The sequence below is a fragment of the Syngnathus scovelli genome, chromosome 7 (assembly GCF_024217435.2).
Source record: "Syngnathus scovelli strain Florida chromosome 7, RoL_Ssco_1.2, whole genome shotgun sequence".
NCBI lineage: Eukaryota > Metazoa > Chordata > Actinopteri > Syngnathiformes > Syngnathidae > Syngnathus > Syngnathus scovelli.
This window is the reverse complement of record NC_090853.1, coordinates 16903200-16931163: the sequence shown is the minus strand read 5'-3', so window position 1 is coordinate 16931163 and position 27964 is coordinate 16903200. Positions and strand designations below refer to the sequence as shown.

The 27964-nt window shown below is 46.7% G+C and overlaps 1 protein-coding gene across 28 annotated transcripts in view; it reads right to left on the bottom strand.

Moving 5' to 3' along the window:
• The window catches only part of brip1 (BRCA1 interacting helicase 1), a 280957-nt gene that overhangs the window by 74897 nt on the left and 178096 nt on the right, over positions 1–27964 (bottom strand). For 21 of the 28 annotated variants that reach the window (XM_049725665.2, XM_049725657.2, XM_049725668.2 and 18 more), the window contains 2 exons: positions 19830–19901; positions 19160–19749 (listed from right to left, as the gene is read on the bottom strand). The exons of 1 other annotated variant lie outside the window; for it this stretch is intronic. In XM_049725665.2, the coding sequence (XP_049581622.1) occupies positions 19265–19749; positions 19830–19901 (557 nt within the window). In that variant the 3' untranslated portion in view covers positions 19160–19264. Of the gene's footprint in view, positions 1–384; positions 12721–19159; positions 19750–19829; positions 19902–27964 lie in introns of those variants that run through there. 6 more of the 28 variants (XR_007482708.2, XM_049725671.2, XR_007482711.2 and 3 more) reach the window with 5 other exon arrangements.

The following is a 27964-nucleotide window of genomic DNA, read 5'->3' as shown; positions in this document are numbered from 1 at the left end:
ATATTTGTTTTCACTGCATGTTACTTCTCCTTGAAGAAAGTGTTGTTTTTGATTAATAGATTTTTGCACTTTATTTTATTGTATTTCAATCCAATTATATTTTAAAAATATTTCAGTTGAGTGGATGATAGAAAATTGCTATTATTATTTTTTTCTTTGAAGTAAATTTAGCCCACTTTTGCTAAAATAGAAAATATAGGCTACTGATGGTGCCTTGAATAATACCGGTTTCTTTCATTTAATGTTCATGTTATGGGGATTTTTATATAAAGGAAATTTGTCTTTTGTGTCTGTTGAAAATGAAAGATTACTGACAGAGCCATAAGAAAATATTGCTTTATTTATCTGATCATATTGGAATATATTTGTTAGGTTTTCAGTAGGTTCAATTAGGTTCACTAGACTATATGCGTCATTTAAAAAATTTTCAATGAACATTCGATCAGTCCGGCCCTCGGCTTGTAGCTAAATTTTTTATTTGGCCCTCCGTCCATTTGACTTTGACACCCCTGGTTTAAGGGAATCATTAGGAGGTGTTCAAACTCTTCCCGCAAACACTCCCATTTCCCAGTTAAATGGGCACGACAATTGACTACGAGAGTTGCAAACAACAGATGAAGAGCAGTCCTTGGCAGATTATATGATCAGGACGCTCAAACTGTGTCAAAGACAAATTTACTGCCGCTTGATCTTTCCTCCTCACAGGTCGACAACCCCATCAATCCAGGAGACTGGGTCTACATCGAGGTCATCAAAAGAAGGAACTGGGCCAGCCACGACGGGAGGGACCATTCCAAGTCTTGCTGACTACACATGTTGCATCCAAGGTTGCAGGACCCACAAATGCATTAACGACGACTGCTCTCCAGGAGGAAACTGGATGGGAGCTTTGGACATCACCGCTGTGTGCCAGGATGAGAGAGCCGTTTTCAAGGTGTAAGGGCTCTACTACCAACATGGCTGCACCATCGGACGGGACCTACTTCATCCAGAAGTTCAGAGGCACTGCCTCACCTGCATCCTATGAGTGCACGTGCCTGTTCAGTACGGATCATGGTTTTGTGGTCACGAGAGTTGTCCGATGCTGCCTGCCAACTGGACACGAGTGTGTGCGCCAGTGTGTGTGACAGACCTCACCTACAGACTAGAACATCAGCAGCTGACGAAAACGCGAGCACATATACAACTTCTTAGACGTGACAGATGTGATAATGATAATGAGACGTGGATTGCGTAGATGCTGTTCTGTTGAGCATGTATTACGGAAACTTGTCAATTTGACGATCAAATATGCTTCGCAAGTAATGGATACGCTGATGTACTGTTTCTTTGTTTTTCTTTTTGTTTTTATTGATAGCATTCTGGTCGCCTTAAGGCAAAGGGACCGTGTAAGAATTTTCCTGCTAATAACATCTGGCGAGCAGGTTTTTCGCTTACACAATAAGTTTGATCTGGGGTATTAAGGTAATGCCTCATCTTCACTGGAAAGTGTTGCTATCATTGTTTGTTGTTTTTATTTTTCCTATTCTTCTTTCTTCATTATACATATATATGTGTTTTTTTTCTTACTTATCTTTGTTGTTTGGGGTAGCATAATCATATGATAAAACAGGAGGGAGATGTTAGGGTTTTCCAGGTTATCTTTATCATAGGATTATGTTGGAATGCAACAGGTAATAAATACCTTACCTTGTCCTCCTTATCACAAGATCGTAAAACATCCCCTGAGATGTTTAGACTAGAGGACAAGGGCTTTCTATTCAGCCCACTCATACCCCCACTCTGTTTCTCTTAATAAATATTCTCTTGCAGGAAGGAGAGTCCAGACCTCCATTCGATCATCGCTGCACACACAGCGACGAATGGACTCTCCACCTGCAGGTGTCTAAAAGAACTTGCCTGTCTCCCGTGTGGTTCTTGCAAAATGAGTTTGAGTGAGCAAATCTCTAACAATTCCCAATGAGGGCAATGCTGTTTTACAGCTTTCTGTTTTGCACATCTGTGTAAAATAAAGGAGAGGAAAAATCAGACGATCGTTCGGCATTACCTTTGTTGTTGTTCTCACCTAACTGTTTACACATGCTGGATAGCTGAATACCTACACGTTTAGTGAGGCCAGTATAATTTCAATATGACATTGAGAATACCACTCTGTGGCTCGTGCAGCTTTAGGACTCTCGGACGACTGTCTAGTTCATCTGATCCTGGCCTACAGGCAGAAATTAAGAACTTCTAAGCCTGTGGTGAGGACTGTGAAGAAGTGGACCGTGGAGTCAAGGCAGGACCTCCAAGCCTGCTTTGACTGCACCGATTGGGGAGTTTTTGAAGCTGCAACTTCAGACATGCATGAATTCACTGACACTGTCACATCATACATCAGTTTATGTGAGGATCTGTGTGTGCAGACTAAGAACTTCTGCACGTACAACAACGACAAACCATGGTTTACACCAAACCTCAGGAGGCTGCGCAAAGTCAAGGAGGAGGCCTACAGGAGCAGCAACCGGGACCTGTTCAAGCAGACCAGAAACACACTGAAACGAGAGGTCAGGAAAGCCAGGAGGTGTTACGGAGGGAGCCTGGAGAGACACCTCTCTGCCAGTCCTGATCCCTCAACAGTGTGGAAAGGTCTGCAGAGCATCATGGGCTTCAAGAAACGAACCCCCCGTCCTGTGGAGAACCCAAGGCTTGCAAACCAGCTAAAAGGTTTTACTGCAGGTTTGATCGGTCCTCCCACTCAACAGGACCTCCTGCAGCACAATCAACATACTCAACTCCCCCCACAACCACTCTGTCCACACCTCCATTACCGTTGTCACCTGCTCTCTCTCTTGCAGAGGTCGCTCCCGCACTCCAGATCCACAAGGAGGAAGTGGGCCAGATGTTCCGGAGACAAAAGATCACGAAGGCACCAGACCCAGACGGCGTGTCACCTTCCTGCTTGAAAGTCTGTGCTGAACAGCTGGCACCCACCTTTGCACGGATCTTCAACCGTTTCCTGGAGCTGTGTGAGGTGCCCTCGTGCTTCAAGAGCTCCACCATCGTACCGGTGGCCACGAAGCCCGCCATCACAGGTTTGAATGACTATAGACCTGTCACTCTGACATCTGTGGTCATGAAATCTTTCGAGAGGTTAGCGTTGAACCACCTGAAGGATGTCACGGGCCCCCTGCTTGACCCCCTCCAGTTTGCCTACCGGGCAAACAAGTCGGTGGATGATGCAGTCAACATGGGACTGCACTACATCCTGGACACCCCAGGAACGTACGCCAGGAACCTGTTTGTGAACTTCAGCTTGGCGTTCAACACCATCGCTCCTGACATCCTCCAACAGAAGCTCATCCAGCTCGCGGTGCCTGCCTCCACCTGTCAGTGGATCACCAGCTTCCTGACCAACAGGAGAGAGCGTGTGAGGCTGGGGACCATCACATCTGACACCCGGACCACCAATACTGGCGCCCCTCAGGGGTGTGTCCTCTCCCCACTGCTCTTCTTTCTCTACACCAATGATTTCTCCTCAGGTGACTCTCCTGTGAAGCTCCTAAAATATGCAGATGACACCACTCTCATCGGACTGATCCGGGACGGTGACGAGACTGCGTAGAGATAGGAGGTGGAGCGGCTGGTCCACTGGAGCAGCCAAAACCACCTGGAGCTGAACCTGCTCAAGACCGTGGAGTTGACAGTGGACTTCAGGCGAGACCCTTCATGACTATCACCCCTCAGTATCCACAGTAATACTATTCTCTCCACAGACACCTTTAAGTTCCTGGGAACCACAATTTCTCTGGACCTGAAATGGACCGGCCACAAAGACTCTGTCCAGAAGAAGGCCCAGCAGAGGCTGTACTTCCTGAGACAGCTCAAGAAGTTCAACCTGTCACGGGAGCTGCTGAAGACCTTCTACACTTCCATCATCCAGTCTGTCCTCTGCACCTCCATCACTGTCTGGTTTGGGTCGGCCTCCAAACAAGACAAGCACAGACTGCAACGGACAATCAGGACTGCAGAAAAGATAATTGGAATCAACCTCCCATCTATCCAAGACTTGTACCTGTCCAGGACCAGGAAACGTGCAAGTAACATCTCTACAGACCCTTTTCACCCAGGTTGCAGTGTGTTCGAACTACTCCCCTCTGGACGGCGTTATAGAGCTCTGTACAGCAAAACCATCAGACAGAGACAGCTTCTTCCTCCAGGCTGTCGCTCTGATGAACTCACACCACTCTTCACTCTCAGAGTCATTGCTGTGCAATAACATCCTGGTCTCCACACCTTTTTTGAATTGTCTACACTATTTGTACTATGTGTCCTCTCTGCATCAATTGCAGCCTAGTCATCCTAGAAGAGGGATCCTCCCATCTGTGGTCTCTTCTAAAGGTTTCTCATTTCCCCTAGTTGGAGTTTTGAGTTTTTCCTTGCCCTCCTGGGAGTTTAAGATCAGGGGATGTTTGAGAATATTTGTCATTTTTCACACGTCCTGAGTGTTGTTAGTAATCTAAATGTTGAACAGAGGCTGTCATGTACCAAAGTCAAATTCCTTGTTTGGCACGCTCAAAGATTGCGAATAAAAATTCTTGAATCTTGTATTTAATAGCGTTTAGAAATCTACCCTCACCAAATCCGAAAGAGAGCGAGGAAACAAAATTCCAAGACACCTTATTCCTGACAGTGGCCCACTGAAATTACCAGATATAATTATTTCTCAAAGCAGTGACGTGTCAATGGGAGGGCCTCTGATTTATTCCAATTTACCTTGGATGCTAACAGCTGAGAAAACATGTTAATTATACATAGAAATGCAGGTAAACATTGTCGAGGTTGCGTAACCAGCACCAAGGCATCCTCAGCATAGACCATTATCGTGGGTGCTTACATAGAATTAAATAATAAAGACAAGAATATATTGGCAATATATAAATTTTCTATCATATACCGTATTTGCCGGTGTACAGGTCGACTCGGTGTATAAGTCGACCCCCTAAAATTCGACGGAAATTTACGATTTTATGATATATCCTTTGTATAAGTCGAGCTCAATTGTTGCATTATATTAAACTTCAAAATTCAATATGCGAAATTTATTGACGAAATGTGTTCAAATTCCGGGAGGCCGTGCGCATGCGGCTGTTTATAAGCACCGCGGAGGAGATTGCGGCCGGCGAGCTCGCGCACGCCGCCTGGCATCAACGGGAGGCCGGAAATAGCTCCAAGCCGAGCGGATCGGCACATTATAAGCACCGCGCAGGAGATCGCGGCCGGCGAGCTCGCGCACGCCGCCCGGCACCAACGGGAGGTCGGAAATAGCTCCAAGCCGAGCGGATCGGCACTTTATAAGCACCGCGCAGGAGATCGCGGCCGGCGAGCTCGCGCACGCCGCCCGGCACCAACGGGAGGTCGGAAATAGCTCCAAGCCGAGCGGATCGGCACTTTATAAGCACCGCGCAGGAGATCGCGGCCGGCGAGCTCGCGCACGCCGCCCGGCACCAACGGGAGGTCGGAAATAGCTCCAAGCCGAGCGGATCGGCACTTTATAAGCACCGCGCAGGAGATCGCGGCCGGCGAGCTCGCGCACGCCGCCCGGCACCAACGGGAGGTCGGAAATAGCTCCAAGCCGAGCGGATCGGCACTTTATAAGCACCGCGCAGGAGATCGCGGCCGGCGAGCTCGCGCACGCCGCCCGGCACCAACGGGAGGTCGGAAATAGCTCCAAGCCGAGCGGATCGGCACTTTATAAGCACCGCGCAGGAGATCGCGGCCGGCGAGCTCGCGCACGCCGCCCGGCACCAACGGGAGGTCGGAAATAGCTCCAAGCCGAGCGGATCGGCACTTTATAAGCACCGCGCAGGAGATCGCGGCGCCTCATTGGACTTCCAGCGGGCCGCGCACTCGCGCACGCCGCACGGTTCAAATTTTCTAAGTGCAACGCACAATGAGATGCATGAGAAACGGCCTTGGTTACCATCACATTTGAAGCGATGAATACGAAGTTAAATTTTATGACTCGGTGTATAAGTCGAGGTCGATTTTTTTCGGTCGATTTTGGATCGAAAAAGGTCGACCAATACACCGGCAAATACGGTATTCAAAAGCGCTCACAGTAAATGCATTATTGATACGCTCACACAATCACACTCTGGTGGTGGTAAGCTACATAAATAGCCACAGCAGTCCTGGGCTAGGCTGACAGAAGCGTGGCAACTAGTGCACACCTACAGCCTGTCACACCGCGATGAGGTTTTCTTTCTGAAGTTTTGTCTTGTCCTGTCATTTCCTGTTTTATTTTGAAATCCCGATTCCCCTCATTCCAGTTCACTTGCCCTTCCTCATGCGCCATCTATGGTGTCCAACTATTCCCAATTGGCATGTGTTAAATAGTCTCTGAAATGTTTCCCTTGTGGTCATCAAATTGTCCACATTCCTTATTGAGGAGGCTATTTTCGCTGAGTCGTTAGGATGTATACAGCGTACAGGATGGTGTATCGGTAAGAATACAGGATACGATGGATTGGGTATCTTTACTCAGGGGTTAGATGGTAATTCCAGATTTACAGGGGGAGAAATGATAGATGGTTGATGATAAATTTGATTCCGCCTCCCGCCCGCCCCTTCACCTTGCTCCGCACCTCATTCTGCCACCTTCGACACTCCAGCCCCCCCGCCAGCTCACCAACCCCCTCTCACCCCCCTGGAGTCACTCTTCTGTCTCCACTCCATCAGCCCCGTCTTCCAACGTCCCCCTCTCCTTTACAGATCTTCAGGTGAGGAGTCACCTCAGAAAGATCAAGGCAGGGAAGGCCCCGGGCCCAGATGGCATCTGGCCGAGACTGCTCAGGGACTGTGCGGACCAGCTGAGTGGTGTGGTCAGGTACCTGTTCAACCTGAGCCTGAACAAGGTCCCAGGACTGTGGAAGACCTCCTGGGTGTTCACCTCAACAACAAACTGGACTGGACTGATCACACGCACGCCCTGTACAAAAAGGGCCAGAGTCGCCTCCACCTGCTGAGGAGACTGAGCTCCTTCGGTGTGTGCAGGGCTCTCCTCCGGACCTACTAAGACTCTGTGGTGGCCTCAGCCATCCTCTACGCTGTGGTCTGCTGGGGTGGGGGCAGTCCTGACCGGGACAGGGGGAGACTGAATAAGATGGTCGGAAGAGCGAGCTCTTTCCTGGGCTGTCCCCTGGACTCCATTGAGGTACTGGGTGAGAGGAGGATGTTGATTAAGCTTAAATCCATCATGGACAACACCTCTCACCCCCTCCATGAGATTGCGCGGTCCCTGAGCAGCTTCTTTAGCAGGACACTTTTGCACCCTCGGTGTAGAAAGGAACAGTTCTGCAGGTCCTTCATTCCCTCTGCTGTCAGACTTTACAACATGCATGCCACCTGATAAAATGTATGTGTTTCGTCTCTGCTAGCAGCACTTGTGTTTGTCCTTGTCTGTTATTTACCCTTTTTTGTAATTCTGGCACTTGTTTTTATTCTTGTACTCGTATTGTTCTTGCACTCATATGCGCTGCTGTGACAAGTGAATTTCCCCGCTGTGGGATGAATAAAGTTCTATCATCATCATCATCATCATAAACAACAAATAATGGGTAGCAGATAATGGATAGCAGGAATTCAATAACAAATATTCTACAAAAGAAATCCAATAACAGAGGTCTTAAAACAGAGAATGTAAAATATCAATTAGAATATACACAATACTGAACTAAATGTCACATCTTAACATATACCGTAATTTTCGGACTATAAGTCGCGTTTTTTTTCATAGTTTGGGTGGGGGGTGGCGATTTATACTGAGGAGTGACTTATATGTGAATTTTTTCACAAATTTTCAAAATTCAAAAAAAAAAAAAAAGAAAAACAAAGTTAAAGTTGAAGTTAAGTTAAAGTCCCAATGATCGTCACACACACATCTGGGTGTGGTGAAATTTGTCCTCTGCATTTAACCCATCCCCGTGTGATTTTGATCCATCCCCTGGGGGAGAGGGGAGCAGTGAGCAGCAGCGGTGCCGCGCTCGGGAATCATTTGGGGATCTAACACCCCAATTCCAACCCATGATGCTGAGTGCCAAGCAGGGAGGCAATGGGTCCCATTTTTATAGTCTTTGGTATGACCCGGCCAGGGTTTGAACCCACAACGTTCCAGTCTCAAGGCGGACACTCTACTACTAGGCCACTGAGCTGGTTTAAACTGCGATAAACGAACCGCGATATAGCAAGGGATTACTGTCATTTGAATTTCAAGTGACGTCAGTGGCGCGACGCGGCGGTTGTTTACATAACGGACAAAGATTCCATCACAGGATGACGAAGGGCCCCACGTACTACCGGCATCATTAGTGGCTTTGTTTGTAAGTGAGACTGAGGACTAAGAGTTTGAAGGATTTAATGATTTGGAATGACACAGAAGGTTTGAAAAACTATTATGGCTTTTACGCACACCCGGTCCTACTCTACGGAGCTTTCTTTCACCTCCGTGGATTGAAGTCGGGGGCCGGCGCTCGGCCAGGTGGCTGTCCAGGGACGGTATGGAGCTCGGACATGGCTTCTACGCACGCCCGGTCCTACTCTACGGAGCTCTCTTTCACCTCCGTGGATGGAAGTCGTGGGCCGACGCTAGGCCGTGTGGCTGTCTGGGGACGGTAGATGGGGCTCGGACTTGGCTTTTATGCACACCCGGTCCTATTCTATGGAGCTCTCTTCCACCTCCATGGCTGGAAGTGCACCTCCGTGGATGGAAGTCCACACCGCCACACGTCTGGAAGTCAACTTCAGTGCTTGGGGCCGTGTGACGGTGAACTGTTTATGTTAGAGTTATTTGATATATTTTATTTCGTGTAGCAACTTGTATATGTTTATATCGTTACAGTTCAGTACTTGTTGGCTCGTTGAACTCTTGATTTGTTAAATAAAGAGACCAAACCCACGTCTTTCCTTGTACTTTGTTAACGCTATAGTATAGTTATATATTAGATCTGTGGAATAACGACGAGGCTGACGTCAGGGCGCACGCGCGGCGTTGTTGACAAAGGACGAGGAATTTGATCGATGGATTTAATGATTTGGAGTGACAGATGGTTTGATAAAATTGTTGTTTATATGATAGTTATTTGATATATACTTTATATATCGTTATATGGGTCTGTGGAATATTTAGAATATTTAGACGTCAGCGGCGCATACGCGGCATCGTTTCCATAAAGGACGATCGATGGATTTAATGAATTGAAGTGACACAGATGGTTTTATAAACGTGTTATTTATGTAATAGTTATTTGAATAACTCTGAATGTTACGTCAGGCCCGTTCTCAGCCCTTCGTTTGTGTTTATGTCACGTTAGCATACCTATCGTTTAGCCTGTTGTTGCTCGTTCATGTCTGTTCTTGGTGTTGGATTTTGTCGAATAAATTTCCCCCAAAATGCGACTTGTAATCCGGAGCGACTTATATATGTTTTTTTTCACGTTATTGTGCATTTTATGGCTAATGCGACCTATATTCTGGAGCGACTTTTAGTCTGAAAATTACGGTAAGTAGAATCAGACTTAACCAGACATTAGGAAGGACCTATAGAGCAGTGGTCCCCAACCTTTTTTGCGCCACAGACCGGTTACGTGTCAAAAATACTTTCGAGGATCGGCCTTTCGATAAATAAATACATTTATATAAATAGATAATACATTTACTTGTACTTCGCTTTTGTTGACCTGGAAAAAGCATTCGACAGGGTGCCAAGGGAGGTGGTGAGATGGGCCCTAAGGAAGTCGGGCGTGGAAGAGGGACTGGTTAAGGCTGTGATGACTCTCTACTGCAGAGCATGCACAGCTGTTAGAATAGGAGTTGGCGACAGTAATGGGTTTGAAGTAAGGGTAGGGGTGCACCAGGGATCGGTGCTCAGCCCATTATTGTTTGCTATCGTGATGGATGTGGTATCGAGGGAAGTGAGGGGTGGACTACCATGGGAGCTGCTCTACGCGGATGACCTGGTATTGATGGCTCACAGTCGAGAAGACCTAGCTGGGAAGCTAGCAGCATGGAAGACCTGCCTGGAAGTGAAAGGTATGAAGGTGAATGCGGCAAAATCAAAGGTCATGGTCGGTGGTGCTGGCCTGGGAGTGGTACCACAGTCAGGAGCATGGCCATGTGGAGTTTGCGGGAAGGGGGTGCAAGCTAACTCTATCCGGTGCAAGGGTTGTCAGAGATGGGTACACCGGAGATGCAGCGGAGTAAAAGGCAGCCTACTAGCTGCAAGTGAGACCTTCGAATGCAAGCGGTGCAGGGGAGAAGTCGCCCAAGCAGACCCAGCTGAGCTAGAGGGGCTCATAGTAGATGGGGAGATGTACGAGGTGGTGGACAGCTTCTGATACCTTGGAGACATGCTTAACGCTGATGGTGGGGTGGACTTAGCAGTGACTGCAAGGGTGAGAAGCGGGTGGAAGAAATTCAGGGAACTCATGCCCTTCTTAACATCTAAGGCCCCATCCCTGAAGATGAGAGGCCAAGTGTACTCCGCCTGCGTCAGAAGTAGTATGACGTACGGAAATGAGGCATGGGCCCTGAAAACAGAACACGAAGAAAAACTAAACAGAGCAGAAATGAGGATGATCAGATGGATGTGTGGTGTGTCAATGAGGGAGAGAAAACCCAGTGCAGAGCTGAGAAAGAAGATGGGAGTGGAGGCCATAGTGGATGTGGTGAGGAGAGGCAGACTGCGATGGTACGGACATGTAGTGAGGAAGGACGAGAACGACTGGGTGAAGAAAGTTATGTCGTATAACGTAGAGGGAACAAGACCCAGTGGCCGACCTAAAAAGACCTGGCAGACGACCGTGTCAGCCGACATGAAGGCACTCGGCATCAACCACGAGATGGCTATGGACCGTTCCCGGTGGAAGAAAGCCATATCAAGAACCCAGTCCAACCCAGCGGCGCCTGGAAAACGGACTTTAAACCGATGATGATGATGATGATTTACAATAAATATATAAATATGATGAAATAAAATGATACAACTAGCATAAAAACAACTATAAACCACATAAAAATCTAACTCACCATTACGTTGAATTAGTGGGAGCACTGAGCTTGTTTCTCAGAAACGAGGCGGTCCCATGTAGGCGTAATCGGAGACAATGATGCCCAACGTGTGGTTTGTTCACGTTTATTTGTATATATACATGTATATACCCACACACACATATACACACACACACACACATATATATATATATATATATATATATATATATATATATATATATATATATATACATACATACAGTTTGTATGGAGGAAGGGAGACACCGTGACAACAGCTAATGAAATTGATTTCATTAAGCTTATTTAACTTGATTAACCAGATCATCTGGCCTTAAAAAATCTGTCTACCGAAGCAGCTGTTAGAACTTGGCTTGAGTCATCGCTTTGAAACTACTCGGAAGAATAAACCCAGATTTATTTCAGAGGGTCAGGAGAATTAGACACCTAATCTGCCTGTGTGGTTTCATAAGTATACTAATCTTGATTTGGACATTCCTTGTTTGGTCTTATCTGTGCTTACAGCATTAGCCAGTTAATGCTCTAAATTATTGTGCTATTTGTCAGGTGACTGTCTTTTTGGTTTACAATGTGATAGAGGCTTAATTAAGAACTATTAAGCTGGTACATATTATGCAACAATATTTTTCAATTATATAATCAGAAATACAATTTAATAACATACTGTAGAATCCTTCACTATGGTAATTTATTGAAATCTCAATTTTACTCGCTTCGATCCTACGTGACTTTCTGTTCAATGCGGTTTGATCATGGACCCCATTTTTTGGTCATAAATACATCTTCAGGTATTATTTTAAATGGACGATATAAGAACCGTACAAAGCTAAGCAAAGCTAGCGCCTGAGCCTTTGTGCTAGTGATTTGATGAACTTCTGTGACCAATTTAAAGGCGTTTGATAATAAGAAGTAGGGCTGTTTGATCTTTATGACTGCTTTATTACAGTGATACGAAGAGCGAAGATTGTTTTTGATTCGTAAAGTGGGGAGTTACGGAAGCATCTCATCCACACAGTCACTCGCAGGTCACAGAGCATGGCCAGACACAGTAGTAGAATAAGTGGCTGCTTTATTCTCTCTTCCATCCAATTCACATGGCATCAGAATGACTTACTCAATTTGCCTGAAGTTGTCATCTGCAAATTGCTTCCCTTTTAATAAAATGTCAACAGATTACGATGTGTGTGAGTGACGGACAGCAAACGGATCCCTTTGGCCGCTCAACAACATGCCTGACATGAATTAATGTAACAAAGGACCCATTCGGCTGCCTAAAAACATGCCTTTCTAAAAGAACACTATACGACGTGCTTTCGCATTTAACACCATTCCCAAATTCTGGACCCCAAACTCCGCATAAAATCCAAATTTAGGTGTAAATTACTTTGTGCAGCATATACCATGATTGTAAAATGACTAAATTCAATAGAATCACTGCAAGTAGCTTTATTGTGATCAACTAAAGAAATAGTGAAATTGCTAATTTAGTAAGTTATTAATTTTAATCAATTGTGTAAATCTGTAAGAAAAGAAACATTTATGCTAACTTAGTGTTTTTTTGTGGTTATTTTATCGAAGCATCATACCATTTACTTGGTTGAAGTCTTTGTGGCCTTTTCTACACCTTTTCAACTTTTCAACACCTCACCCCATCTAAAAAAAAATGTTGTGCCATTAGAAAACAAATTACAAACAATTAAGCAATTAGGAAGTTAGATACAATGCACACTCTTAGTTTATATCTGTGTGAAAGAAAGGATATTTAATGCTACTTTAAGGCTGCTGAATTTACGTGTAAAAGAGGGTTCAATGGATTCAACTGGACATAATCCAATTTGTTTTTGTGTTTATAATGTAATATTGTCTTGTAAGCCACCAAGCCTGGTAGGTTGTACTTTGTAAGTTGCTTGTGCTGAGGGTGTTTTTTTTTTAGGGAGAGGGTAGATCGGGGGATGTTGTCACTGACGGATAAAGGGGTTGCAGCTGCGACCCCCACTAACCAGTTGACACTCCTACTGTTGACTCTACAACTAAATTCAATCTGACTATATTGTCTTAATCGTGTGTATTAACATTTTCATGACCAGTTTAGAAATCACGCTAACCTCCTCCTTTGAAGAAGAAAATGTTTGCAGTCTTCTGTGAAACCCATCCATTTTCCACTGCTTACCATTTTCCCCTTTATTATCCCAGGCTGACCACAGACAGTCGGGTAACCTTTAATTTGTTTGTGGATGCTCTATGTTTAACATGTTCAAGTGGTAAGCCAAACATGACAACTTAATGTTTGTGCAATGTAGTTAGCGTTATTTTTTGCAATCTGATGTTTAAAGGGGCAGAAGGCTCTCTCTTCACCTTCCTAAACAAAGTGATGCACATGACAATGATACACACATAACTATTATTGAAGTATCATATGGCCACTTAATAATCCATCCATGATGATCCATCCGTGCATTTTCTGTACCGCTTGTTCCCACGTGAGTTGCGGGCGTGCTGGAGCATCGGGCAGTTGGCGGGGGACACCCTGAACCGGTTGCCAGCCAATTGCATGGCACACAGAGATGAACAACCATCCGCACTCGTAGTCACACCTACGGGCAATTTGGAGTGCTCAATAAGCCTACCATGCATGATTTTGGGAAATGGGAGGAAACCGGAGTGCCCGGGAAAACCCGTGCTAAAGAGTCTTATGGAGACAAACTGATGCAAGTTGAAGAATTTGATTATTTGAAGCCTCGCACGCTGGGGGGAGGAGCTGCAGATCCAGTGATGGATAATGTTCCTACTGTCTTCCCCATTTATTGTTCAGTGTCCACTAATATGCTTCACTCAAATGATCGATCTGTTGCATGTTTATTTCCTATTAATATAAACTATGTAAATGAACATTTCAGAAATATAATGAAAAAAAGTCTTGTCACTTTGTGTGATCTCCAGCCGGAATATTGAAATTAAATGAATAGAAATGTATCCAAGCATCCATTTTATACCCTCACTATCGGGGTCACAAGTGAGCATTCTTTTGAATGTTGTCAGGCAGGGAACAAGGCCGAGGACTCAGATGCAGAGTCTTTCTTTTCACGGATTTATTCCAACAAAAAGATGACCAAAAATACAACTCAAGGCGCCTCTTGGGAGGGAAACACTCGGCAAAAAGTCCAAACAAAAAGCGTCGCACTCGGGCGAGACAAAAAGGGCTATGGGGAACAAGGCACTAACAAAAGGCGTCGCTCTGTGGCGAGACAGAAAGGAGGAATCTTACTAGGATTTCGGACGTCAAGGAATCGCTGGTGGTCGGGACGAGGCAAGACACACTGGCACAAGACAAGGGGAAGACACGGACTAAATACACACAAAAGGGCTGGGACGCAGGTGCTGACAATTAGCGTCAACCACACAGGTGCACACAATCGGGATCAGGAAATACAAGACAACAGAAACAGAGGAAGGAACCACGAACTGAAACGGAAGGGATGACAAAATAAAACAGGAAGTGAAGTTACGACACAGACAAGACAGAAATCCGGAAAATAAACGTGACCGCATGACAAATGTCTTTTTATTGATTTTCAGGTTGACAACGACTAATCAAATATAATTTACCATTTTAGTTCTTTTAACAAAACAAATCTCTTCAACAGCAAGCACCCACGCGTGCGCGCGCACGCACGCATGCACGAACGCACTTACACACACACACACACACACGCACACACACACGCACACACACACACACACACACACACACACACACACCACACACAGACAAAATTACGTACAATATTCAAACTGAGCTTAAGCCTATCACTGACTTTACGCAAGAGGGACCCAGAATTAAAACTCAAACGAAAATTTACTTTAACTCAATATGTTGGACTATTTACATCATATGAATAAATAATATGTAGTTATATATGTGTCTTTCATAATTGAATGTTATTTTTTTAAACAGCGTTTATTTTGTATATAAGTTTTCATACTAAATTCATAAACCCCTCCGTGAGTCGTCACCTTATCGTGGTGGAGGGGTTTGCGTGCCCCTATGATGCTAGGAGCTATGTTGTCTGGGGCTTCATGCCCCTGGTAGGGTCACCCATGGCAAAAGGGTCCTAAGTGAGGGGCCAGACAAAGCATGGCTCAGAATAAAATATATGGACCTTGTTTTCCCTCGCCCAGACGCGGGTCACCGGGGCCCCCCTCTGGAGCCAGGCCTGGAGGTGGGGCTCAAAGGCGAACACCCGGTGGGCAGGTCTTCGCCCATGGGGCACAGCCCACAAAGAAAACGTGGGTCCCCATTCCCTTGGGCTCACCACCTGTAGGAGGGGCCACAGGGGTCGGGTGCAAAGCGAGCTGGGCGGCGGCCAAAGGCGGGGACCTTGGCGGTCCGATCCTTGCCTGCAGAAGCTGGCTCTTGGGACATGGAATGTCACCTCTCTGGCTGGAAAAGAGCCCGAGCTGGTGTGTGAGGCAGAAAAGTTCTGACTAGACATAGTCGGACTTGCCTCTACACATAGTTTGGGCTCTGGTACAAGCCCTCTCGAGAGGGCCTGGACTCTCTTCCACTCTGGAGTTGCCCACGGTGAAAGGCGTCCAGCAGGTGTGGGCATATGTGAACGATACATAGGGGCTGGGCGCCTGCACATTGGGGTTCACCCCGGTGAACTAGAGGGTAGGCTCCCTCCGCCTTTGGGTGGGGACGGGTCCTGCTGGGAACGTCTGGCAGAATGCTCTGTCAGGAAGAGCTTCAACTCCCACCTCTGGCAGAGCTTTTCCCACATCCCGGGGGAGGCGGGGAACATTGAGTCTGAGTCCGTGCCTCCATTGTTGATGCAGCCGACTGGAGCTGTGGCCGTAAGGTGGTCGGTGCCTGTCGTGGCGGGAATTCCCGAACCCGCTGGTGGACACCGGCGGGAAAGGATGCCGTTAAGCTGAAGAAGGAGTCCAATCGGGCCTGTGGGACTCCGGAGGCAGCTGACAGGTACCGGATGGGCAAGCGGAACGCGGCTTCGGCGGTTGTCGAGGCAAAAACCCTGGCGTGGGAGGAGTTTGGCGAGGCCTTGGAGAATAACTTCCGGAGGGCTTCGAGGAAATTCTGGTCCACTGTTTACAGTGGAGATGGCGTGCTGCTGGCCTCGACTCGGGACGTCGTGAGTCGGTGGGGAGAATACTTCGAAGACCTCCTTAATTCCACCGACACGCCTTCCATTGTGGAAGCAGGGCCTCGAGACTCTGAGGTGGACTCTCCAATCTCTAGGATCGAAGTCACTGAGGCAGTTAAAAAACTCCTCGCGGGCAAGATCTGCCCGGTGTTCTTGAAGGCTCTGGATGTTGTGGAGCTGTCCTGGCTGACACGCCTCTGCAAAACATTGCGTGGACATCGGGGACGATGCCTCTGGATTGGCAGACTGGGGTGGTGGTTCCCCTCTTTAAGAAGGAGGACCGGAGGGTGTGTTCCAACTACAGAGGAATCACATTCAGGAGGAGCAGTGTGGCTTTCATCCTGGCCGTGGAACAGTGCACCAGCTCTACACCCTCGGCAGAATCCTCGAGGGGGCATGGGAGTTCGCTCGACCAGTCCACATGTGTTTTGTGGACTTGGAGAAGGCGTTTGACCGTATCCCTCCGGAAGTTCTGTGGAGGGTGCTTCGGGAATACGGTTGCCGAACCAACTGATAAGGTCGGTTTGGTCCCCGTATCACCGATGCCAGAGTTTGGTCCGCATTTCCGGCAGTAAGTCGGATTCATTCCCAGTGAGGGTTAAACTCCGCCAAGGCTGCCCTTTGTCGCCGATTCTGTTCATAAATTTTGTGGACAGAATCTCTAGGCGCAGCCGAGGCGTTGAGCGTGTCCGGTTTGGAGACCTCAACATTGCATCTCTGCTTTTTGCAGACGACGTGGTGCTGTTGGCTTCTTCAAGCCATGATCTCCAGCTCTTACTGGAGTGGTTCGCAGCCGAGTGTGAAGCGGTCGGGATGAGGGTCAGCATCTCCAAATCCGAGTCGATGGTCCTTGGTCGGAAAAGGGTGGAATGCCATTTCCGGATCGGGGATGAGATCCTGCCCCAAGTGGAGGAGTTCAAGTATCTTGGGGTCTTGTTCATGAGTGAGGGCAGGATGGAGCGCGAGATTGGTGCAGTGTCGGCTGTAATGCGGACTCTGTACTGGGCCGTCATGGTGAAGAGAGAGTTGAGCCAGAAGGCAAAGCTCTCAATTTACCGGTCGTTCTACGCTCCTGCCCTCACCTATGGTCATGAGCTATGGGTAATGACCGAAAGAACGACATCCCGGGTACAAGCGGCGGAAATGAGTTTCCTCCGCATGGTGTCCGGGGTCTCCCTTAGAGATAAGGTGAGAAGCTCGGTCATCCAGGAGAGACTCAGAGTAGAGCTGCTGCTCCTCCATGTTGAGAGGAGCCAGATGAAGTGGCTTGGGCATCTCATCAGGATGCCTCCTGGACGCCTACCTGAGGAGGTGTTCCGAGCATATCCCACCGGTAGGAGACCCCATGGATGACCCAGGACGTGCTGGAGAGACTATGTCTCTCAGCCGGCCTTGGAAAGCCTTGGGATCCCTCGGGATGAGCTGGATGAAGTGGCTGGGGAGAGGGAAGTCTGGGAGTCCCTCCTAAAGCTGCTGCCCCGCGACCTGACCCCGGGGAAGCGGAAGAAGATGGATGGATATTCATAATTCACATCTCAAATTTCATAATTCCAGTATGTTTTATTGTAATTTGTAATTGCACCTCTGTTCTGTCTGTCCACTTTTTAGTGGACAACAAAATAAGGGCATAAAACAATTGTGTCTTGACTGTGACCAACTGTATAATGTATAAGAAAAAATATGAAAATACCTTTGACTACATTTATATGTCAGATGCTTGCCTGAAAGATAAGTTATCTGTACTTATCTATGCATTAAACAAACACAGCAGTAAGTTCAAACAGTCTGATGAATGCTTAAATGTTCCTACACACGCCATCAATGTAGGCATATGTGTTGACAAGCATCCAGGGTGTCTTAGACTCCAGGAGTGAATGTAACTAGTGTAAACAGCAAGGTTGGAAGTTCACCCGTCTAGCAGCGTTCTGCCTATTGACTGGTGGTAATGAGTGATTGCTGAAGAGCATTTAGTTGCACAAATGGATATAAAAATTGTCACAGAATTCCTTAGCAGCTGACTGCTCTGTAGTTCATAGCAGAAGATGCTGGCAAGTATCTATCGATCCATTATCTGTACCGCTTGTCCCCACGTGGGTCACGGGCGTGCTGGAGCCTCTCCCAGCCATCATCAGGCAGTAGGCAGGGGACACCTTGAACTGGGTGCCATCCACTCGCAGGGACACAGAGACGAACAACCATTCACACTCATACTCACACCTCTGGGCAATTTGAAGTGTTCAATTGGCCTACCAAGCATGCTTTTGGAATGTGGGAGAAACCGGAGGACCCGCAGAAAACCCACGGAGGCACATGGAGAACATGCAAACTCCACACAGGGAGGGCCGGAGGTGGAATCGAACTCGCACCCTCTGAACTATCAGTCGGATGTCCAAACCAGTGCTCCAATGTGCCGCCCCGATCCATCCATCCGTCCGTCCGTCCATCCATCCATCCATTTTCTGTCCTGCTTTGTCCCCACAGGGGTCGCGGGCGTGCTGGAGGCTATCCCAGCCGTCGTCGGGCAGTAGGAGGGGGACACCCTGAACCGGTTGCCAGCCAATCGCAGGGCACACGGGGACAAACAACCAACCGGACTCGCACTCACACCTAGAGGCAATTTGGAGGGCTCAATCAGCCTACCATGCATGTTTTTGAGATGTGGGAGCAAACCAGAGTGCCCGGATTAAACCCAGGGCATGGGGAGGTGGAATCGAACCTGCACCCTCCTAACTGTGAGGCGGACATGCTAACCAGTGCGTCACCATCTTGTTGTATTTACCACTCTCCAAAATTGTTTGCCGCCTATTGTGTGTATTTGCCGCCTGATGTTGTATTTACCGCTCATAAATGTTTTTTTTACAATGAAAGCTGGCGATGACTGTCTGAATGAAGCTTGGCGGCTTGTAAAAAATGTATATTAACAAAGAACAGTGATTGTTACATGTTTATTTTATTGTTTCTAAAAACATTTTGGAAAGAATAAACACATACAATTCAAGCTGCATTTGCTACAGTATCTATTTGTTGACCCGAGGCTATGACTTATCTGTTAGAGAAAGGTGAGCTTTCTGTCTGGATCTTGACAGCCTGATCTTGTTTCTTACATGCTCTCCTGCAACATTAGTATCTTCTCTGCCCGGTAACCCTATCTTTGTTGCGTCGATTGCAACTACGCGCTTTTCATCCGACCGAGAAACTTGGGCAAGCTCAGATCCAAAAAAATTCTGTGGGTGCAAGGTTCGACACTCTGCTCCAAAAATGATCTGTGATGGAGATTCAATCTCAGCTCCTTCATGGGTATCAGCTTCTTCTGCTTTAAAAAGTTCAGGTGTAAAAAAAACAGTCTTGTCCTCTTTGTTTTCATCTGTTTTGTTTGTTAGAGTCAATTTACTACTGGCGTTTGAATGGGATGTTAGTGTTTTCGATTTCCTCTTTTTGAATTCACTGGATTTAACTGCAGCTGATAATTCAATGACTGAGTCCTCTGACTTCTTTTGCAGAGAGAGAATTTGTTGTTGCTCTACAAAGGCAAAAAAAAAAAAAAAAAAAAAGTTTCTAAATGCTCTCATTTTTTGAACAGGTGTTTTTGAAAATAATTACCTGAGGTTAGAAGGGCAGGTGGCGGATGTAAAAGCGGCGCTGAAAAATGATCGTGTGTCACCCTTTGCCATTCTACAACAAGGACGACAAAGGAAGTGTTTTTACATCTCATTTTTAAACAATATACTATTAAGAGATAAATGGAAACTAAATAAGTACACAGCACACTCGTGTCAAAATAAAATCAAACATCAAAGAATAAAACATTTCCTGTTAGCAAGTGGCATTCATTACCAATACACTGAAAAAGAAGTTTGTAGCTGTCTTCAGATCTATCACTGTCATCAAATGTGAGCAATTATGACCGGACAGGATTATGTGAGTATTGTTCCAGTAGATTTTTTAAGTAGAAACTATGCCAAATTATAAAGTTAATTCCAAATGAACTTTTTTTTTTTTTTTTTCTTTTAAATGGCTGACTTCTTAAGTATCACATATGGCTGCAAAACACTTTTTTAGGGCCTTGTTGGGCTGTGACATATACAGATCTTGGTGAAACGTACAAACAAATGCTCCATTAAATTTAAGTTAATGGGGAATCACATTGTTTTTTTAAATCACATTTGGCTGGCAACCGATTCAGGGTGTCCCCCGCCTACTGCCCGATGACCGCTGGGGTAGGCTCCAGCATGCCTGCGACCCCCGTGGGGGACAAAGCGGTACAGAAAATGGATGGATGGATAATTCATGACATATTGATGATTATACCAAGCCTGATGTATGTGCAAAGTTTCATGAGTTTCCCTGCAAGTTTATATCCTCAAACTGAGTGTTTTTTCCTTGGGAAAGTCTGTTTCTACGGCAATAATGTTTGCCAAACACTCAAACTTAAGCATCATGAAAGCCTAAACACTTTTCTGAGAAAATTAGTGATAAGATTGACCCGCCAAGAGAAAAACATCAAGGAATAAAACATTACCTGTAACTAGGAGGTGGCGCTACATCTAAGTTAAAATAAGGTTCAGAGGTGTCTTCAAAGTCAAAGTCAAAGTCAGCTTTATTGTCAATTTCTCCACATGCCAAAGACACACAAAGAAACCGAAATTTCGTTCCCCCCTATCCCACGGTGACAAGACATGGCTCACAACAGACAAACAAGTAAACAAGTATAACAAAAGTGTGCTGAATAAATAATGAATAAATAACACAACAATAAATAAATAAATAAGAGGAGCAGAAAAAAAAAGGAGCAAGTGCGCGTACAGCAGACATTCCCGAAAATAGCGCAACAGTGCCGCACGCTACGCAGAAGGGGGTAGCGAGTTCAGGGCCCTAACAGCCTGGAGAAAGAAGCTGTTGAGTCTGGTGGTGCGGGAGCGCAGGCTCCTGTACCTCTTCCCAGAGGGCAGAAGGTCAAACAAAGAGTGAGCCGGGTGACTCACATCTCTGGCAATCGAGGTTGCCTTGCGGGTGAGATGGGAGGTGTAAATGTCTTTCAGGGAGGGGAGCGAAGCACCAATAATCTTACCAGCCGTATTCACTATGCGCTGCAGGGCCTTCAAGTTCTGTTCAGTGCAGTTACCACCCCACACAGCGATGCAACTGGTGAGGACGCTCTCAATGGTCCCACGGTAGAATGTAGACAGGACTGCCTGAGGAGCACATGCACGCCTGAGCTTCCGCAGGAAGTACAGGCGGCGCTGAGCTTTCTTTGCCAGTGACGAGGTGTTTGCGGACCAGGAGAGGTCCTCACTGATGTGCACCCCCAGGAACTTGGTGCAGCTCACCCTCTCCACCACAGCACCGTCAATGATCAGCGGCAGGTGTGTTGTGTGACCCTTCCGGAAGTCAACAATGATTTCCTTGGTCTTCTTGACGTTCAGCAGGAGGTTGTTGTCCCTGCACCACGTGGTCAGAAGGTCAACTTCCGACCTGTACCGAGTCTCGTCGCCATTCGTGATGAGACCCACCAGAGTCGTGTCGTCAGCAAACTTCACTATGCGGTTGTCGCTGTAGGTCGCAGTGCAGTCATGCGTCAGCAGGGTGAAGAGCAATGGACTGAGCACGCAGCCCTGGGGGGCCCCCGTGCTCAGCGTGATGCTGGCGGAGATTTTGTCGCCAACACGCACCACCTGAGGCCTCTGACAGAGGAAGTCCAGTATCCAGTTGCAGAGGGAGGTACTGAGGCCCAGCTCGTCGAGTTTGCGGATGAGTCGCTGCGGCACAATGGTGTTGAAGGCAGAGCTGAAGTCCACAAACAGCAACCTCACATATGAGTCCTTTCTCTCCAGGTGGGTGAGGGCCGAGTGGAGGGCAGAGCAGATGGCATCCTCAGAGGACCGCTTGGCACGGTACGCAAACTGGAAAGGGTCAATGGTGGGGGGGAGAACGGACTTGATGTGCTCCATGACCAGCCGCTCAAAGCACTTCATGATGATGGGCGTCAGTGCCACAGGGCGGTAGTCATTGAAGCAGGACGGTGCAGGTGTAGACTCATCAAACGTGTGTAATTTTGACAAGCTCGAGGTTGGTGTTATGTCTCATGTTATTTTGGGGCCATTAAGTGTGCTCTTTTTGCAGGAAGAAGTAGTTTGTTGTCTTCAGGTGTGCTACCAGCTGCACTGATTGGACAGCTTAACTTAAAAAGGGCCCAATTCCCTTACTGTGGAGCTGGTAGGTTGTGTAGAGTTGTGTTAAGTTTTGTTGTGTTATGTTGAGTTGTGTCATGTCTAGTGGACAAGTATGCCCTCGTGCCTATTGTGTGTGTTTTGTGCTGCTGTCTGACTGTGTGGTGACAGTTGGACTTGGCAGCAAAAGACTCAAACTCAAGTGTCACCCCCCCCCCCCCCTCACACACACACACACACATGATGTTAATTGAGGAAGGGTTGAACATGGCTGTGGAGACTGGGGATGGGTGTGAGTGGGAATGGGGTGGACAAAGCGGCACGAGGAGGGAGGAAGAGAAAGAGAGAGGGGGGGCAGACACACACACACACACACACACACACACACACACACACACACACACACACCTACACACGTGCATGCACGCAGGCACTCACACAAACACACACACACTTACACTCCATTTTCTGTCCACTGACTTCTGAGTTGGAGACTTTTGTCCCCGAGTCCACTTGTCCGCGACACAGACAAGGACAGAAGGTTCGATCATATTACCTCGATACTAGCCAACTTGCATTGGGTTCTGGGTCCACTTAAGATCCAAATTCAAGGTTCTGTTACTAACCAATAAAATATTACACGGCTTAGCGTCTTATCCCGTTGAACTAGTGGTACCATATGTTCCGTCCCAAAACTTTTGATTACAAAATGCTGGTCTTTTAGTGACCCCAAAAGAAAAAAATAAGTTCGGGGGTTCGAGAGCAATCGTTATTCGGATTCTAGAGCGCTGGAATGGCCTACCCACAGATATCAGCACTACCTTAGGAGAAACATTCAAGACACAATTAAAGACTAAATTCTATACACTTGCCTTTAAAATAAATTACACTGGCGGATTTGACTACTGCTTGTACTCTCTCTACTCCCTGGTTTGGGGAGGGGGCTAGATGACGACCAAACTGAAAATTGCTCTCTGTTTTCTAAACTACCGTATTTTCCGCACTATAAGGTGCCCTTAAAAGCCTTTAATTTACTCATAAAACCACAGTGCGCCTTATATATGGATCAATTGGTAAATTTATTGATCCATACTGGGTGTACACAGGGCTCTACCAAAATGTTCAGTACAACTAGTAAATTACAAGGTCGTATCGCTTTCAGCATTACGGCAACTGTGGTCAGAAGTAATAGCGGTAAACACCGATACTGTGCTTACTCCTAGTCCAACACCACTTGTGTGTGTAAATGACACGCATGCCACTATCTGCCAATGGATTGTGGATGCCTGGGGTGATATATCAGTCTCAACTGTGTTCCTAGCTTTTGCGAAGGCAGGAATAATAACTGAACTACAAGGGAATAGCAGCGACAGTGACTCGGATAATGACGAGAGGGAGCCGGGCATAACGAATGCTGCACTCGCCCAACTATTCAATTCGGACACGAAAGAGGAAGAATTCAACGGATTCGTGGACGGGGATATGTAAATATGTACATTAACATTTGAAAAACGTCATGGTATTGTGCAATGTTTGTATTGTTCAACTGTTCAAAAAACCTCTTCAATTCGGAAACGGAAGTGGAAGAATTTGACAGATTTGTGGATGGGGATATGTAAATGTTGTCCCCTATAGACCTGTTGCACTGACATTTGTGGTCATGAAATCTTTCGAGAGGTTAGTACTGAACCACCTGAAGGATGTCACGGGCCCCCTGCTGCACCCCCTCCAGTTTGCCTACCGGGCAAACAGGTCGGTGGATGATGCGGTCAACATGGGACTGCACTACATCCTGCAACACCTGGACACCCCAGGAAAGTACACCAGGATCCTGTTTGTGGACTTCAGCTCGGCCTTCAACACCATCGCTCCTGACATCCTCCAACAGAAGCTCATCCAGCTTGCGGTGCCTGCCTCCACCTGTCAGTGGATCACCAGCTTCCTGACCAACAGGAGACAGCGTGTGAGGCTGGGGAGCATCACATCTGACACCCTGACCACCAACACTGGAGCCCCTCAGGGATGCGTCCTCTCCCCACTGCTCTTCTCCCTCTACACCAACGATTTCTCCGCAAGTGACTCTTCCGTGAAGCTCCTGAAGTATGCAGACGACACCACTCTCATCGGACTGATCCAGAACGGTGATGAGACTGCGTACAGACAGGAGGTGGAGCGGCTGGTCCACTGGCGCAGCCAAAACCCCCTGGACCTGAACCCGCTCAAGACCGTGGAGATGACAGTGGACTTCAGGCGAGGCCCTTCACCACTTTCACCCCTCACTATCCGCAGTAATACTATTCTCTCATCAGACACCTTCAAGTTCCTGGGAACCACAATCACTCGGGACCTGAAATGGACCGGCCACATAGACTCTGTCCGGAAGAAGGCCCAGCAGAGGCTGTACTTCCTGAGACAGCTCAAGAAGTTCAACCTGCCACGGGAGCTGCTGAAGACCTTCTACACTGCCATCATCCAGTCTGTCCTCTGCACCTCCATCACTGTCTGGTTTGGATCGGCCTCCAAACAAGACAAGCACAGACTGCAACGGACAATAAGGACTGCAGAAAAGATAATTGGAATCAACCTCCCATCTATCCAAGACTTGTACCTGTCCAGGACCAGGAAACGTGCAAGTAACATCTCAACAGACCCTTCGCACCCAGGTTGCAGCCTGTTTGAACTACTCCCCTCCGGACGCCGTTATAGAGCTCTGTACACTAAAACCAGCAGACACAGAGACAGCTTCTTCCCCCAGGCTGTCGCTCTGATGACCTCACACCACTCTTAAGAGTCTCAGAGTCATTACTGTGCAATAACATCCCGCTTGCCACACCTTTTTTGTCTACACTGTTTGTACTATGTGTCCTCTCTGCATCCATTGCAGCCTGGTCATCCTAGAAGAGGGACCCTCCCATCTGTGGTCTCTTCTCAAGGTTTCTCATTTCCCCTAGCTGGAGTTTTAAGTTTTTCCTTGCCCTCTTGGGAGTTTAAGATCAGGGGGTGTTTGAGAATATCTTTCGTTCTTCACATGTCCTGAGTGTTGTTGTTAGTCACCTAAATATTGAACAGAGGCTGTGATTTACCGAAGTCAAATTCCTTGTTTGGCACGCTCAAACATGGCGAATAAAAAACTCTTGAATCTTGAATCTTCTAGGTCTTCAGGGGGGCTGTGTGGCGTACCTCAGGATCATTTATATTCATTTACAATATTTGGCTCTCACCAGCTGGCCTGCTGTTACTTTTTTCCTTTGTTATTGTCTATGTTGATGACTTAACTTTCACACTTATTGGTTTTCTTTGTGGTGCCATTGAGTGGCAGCCTTTTCTAGGAGCCTATTGAGTTGTGCTCATGTCATCAGTATGTCTTTTACATATATGCCAACTCTGTGGTATGAATCCTGCTGGAAAGCCGAATTTCCCCCCGGGGATCAATAAAGACCAGTAAATCTCTCTCTCTCTCTCTCTCTCTCTCTCTCTCTCTCTCTCTCTCTCTCTCTCTCTCTCTCTCTCTCTCATATATTTGGTCATATATATGAGGTCTCTTGAAGCCATATGCTAAAAATAACAGAAAGTTTGACAATTCGAATTTACTTTAAAAATTGGTGTGGCTTTGCCTTTAAAAGCTGCTGTAGCATTACTCACATGATCCTATCTTGTTAAAATTAACTTGACCAAGATGATTATATCTTCTCCAATTTTTACACATTTGATGACAGTCCAGGCCTGTCAACATCCACAAACTTGTTTGCAGTGGTCGCACCACCTACTGGGTGCAGAAAATGTTTTGTTCTTTTTTGTTTTTTCCTGCTAGTGGGTCAACCACTAGCACCATTTTCCACTTTCCAGTATTTTCCGCACCATAAGGCGCAGACTCAATTCTGGGGGCTTTTCTGTACTTAATCCACACATAGGATGCAGCGCATTATAGGGTGCATGCAAGCCATGATTTACGGTAAAAAAAAAAAAAAAAAAACGTCACAGGAGCAAGGCAGTGAGTTCAGTTGTACTTTATTCTACTACTTAATCATGTACTGTATTGTAATCACATTGTTAATCAATCTTATTACGCAAATCCATCAAAGTCTTCATCTTCTGTATCCAAATTAAACAGTTGAGCAAGTTCACCATTAAACATGACCGGTTCCTTGTTGTCATTGTTATGTTAAGTTTTGGCAATGATCCCAGCTTTCCAGAAAGCTTGAGTTGTGCCTTGTAAGCATGTCTCTGTTGATACCATTTTAGAGGGTTTTAATGCTGTTTGCTTTGCACAAACGATAGTATTTATTTATCAATGGCGGCGGAGGGTCGTATTACGTACAGTCCTCTGATTGGTTTACCACCCAGATCTACATAAAACGTACTGTCCTCTGATTGGTTCATCGGGTCTACATATTACAACTGTATATTACGTCTGTGTGGCGGAAGTCACGCAAAACAATTTTACAGATTTTGGAATTCGGTCCACACAAAAGGCGCACCTTATTAAAAGGTGCACCTTTGTTTTTGGAGAAGATTAAAGGCTTTTGAGAGCGCCTTATGGTGCGGAAAATAAAGTACCGTATTTTTCGGACTATAAGTCGCATTTTTTTTTCATAGTTTGAGTGGGGGGGCAACTTATACTCATGAGCGACTTATATGTGTAATTATTCACAAATTTTTACTTGATCATTAACACATTACTTACTTAGTAGTATAGTTGATCACTCCACATGTTATTTTCACTTTCAAACGCATGAGGGCGCACTATAGCTGTGGAATAAATGGAGCCTCACTGACAATGAGTTCCATTCACTGACTTCCGGAGTCAGGAGATTTGGAGTGGCACAGATGGTTCGATAAACTTATTTATGTTATAGTTATTTGATATATAGTTTATTTAGGGTCTATGTTGTTAGACCTCAGAAGTTTCCGATTATCCATCAAGGCCGTGAAGGCAGCAGGGGGCGGGAGGAGACGGGAAGAGCGATCATCATCGCTTGCTGTGTTGGCTCATATGTTGAGCTCTTGGTTTGTGAAATAAAGAGCCGGTTACCAAACCCACGTCTTGCCTGGTACTTTGGTAACGCTACAATATAGTTATATAGTTTATAACTATATTGTACTCCCCAGGAGTCCCAGCGCAATCGGCGGCATTCGAGGAGTCCGCGCCGCAATCGGTGGCATACAGGGAGTCCCAGCCGCAATCGCAATCGGCGGGATTCAGGGAGTCCGCGTGCAATCGGCTGCATTCGGGGAGTCCGCGCAGCAATCGGCGGGATACGTGGAGTCCCAGCCGCAATCGACGGCATACGTGGAGTCCCAGCCGCAATCGGCGGCATTCGGGGAGTCTCTGCCGCAATCGGCGGCATACAGGAAGTCCCAGCCGCAATCGGCGGCATATGGGGAGTGACCATAATATATACGTAGATCTGTGGAATAATTGGAGCCGCAACTGACGATGAGGCTGATGTCAGCGGCGCATGGAATTCCAGAGACAACAGCTGTTTTTTTTTTTGTTTTTTTTAAGTGACACAGAGGACGAAGATTTCGATGGATTTAATGATTTCGAGTGACACGGATGGTTCAATA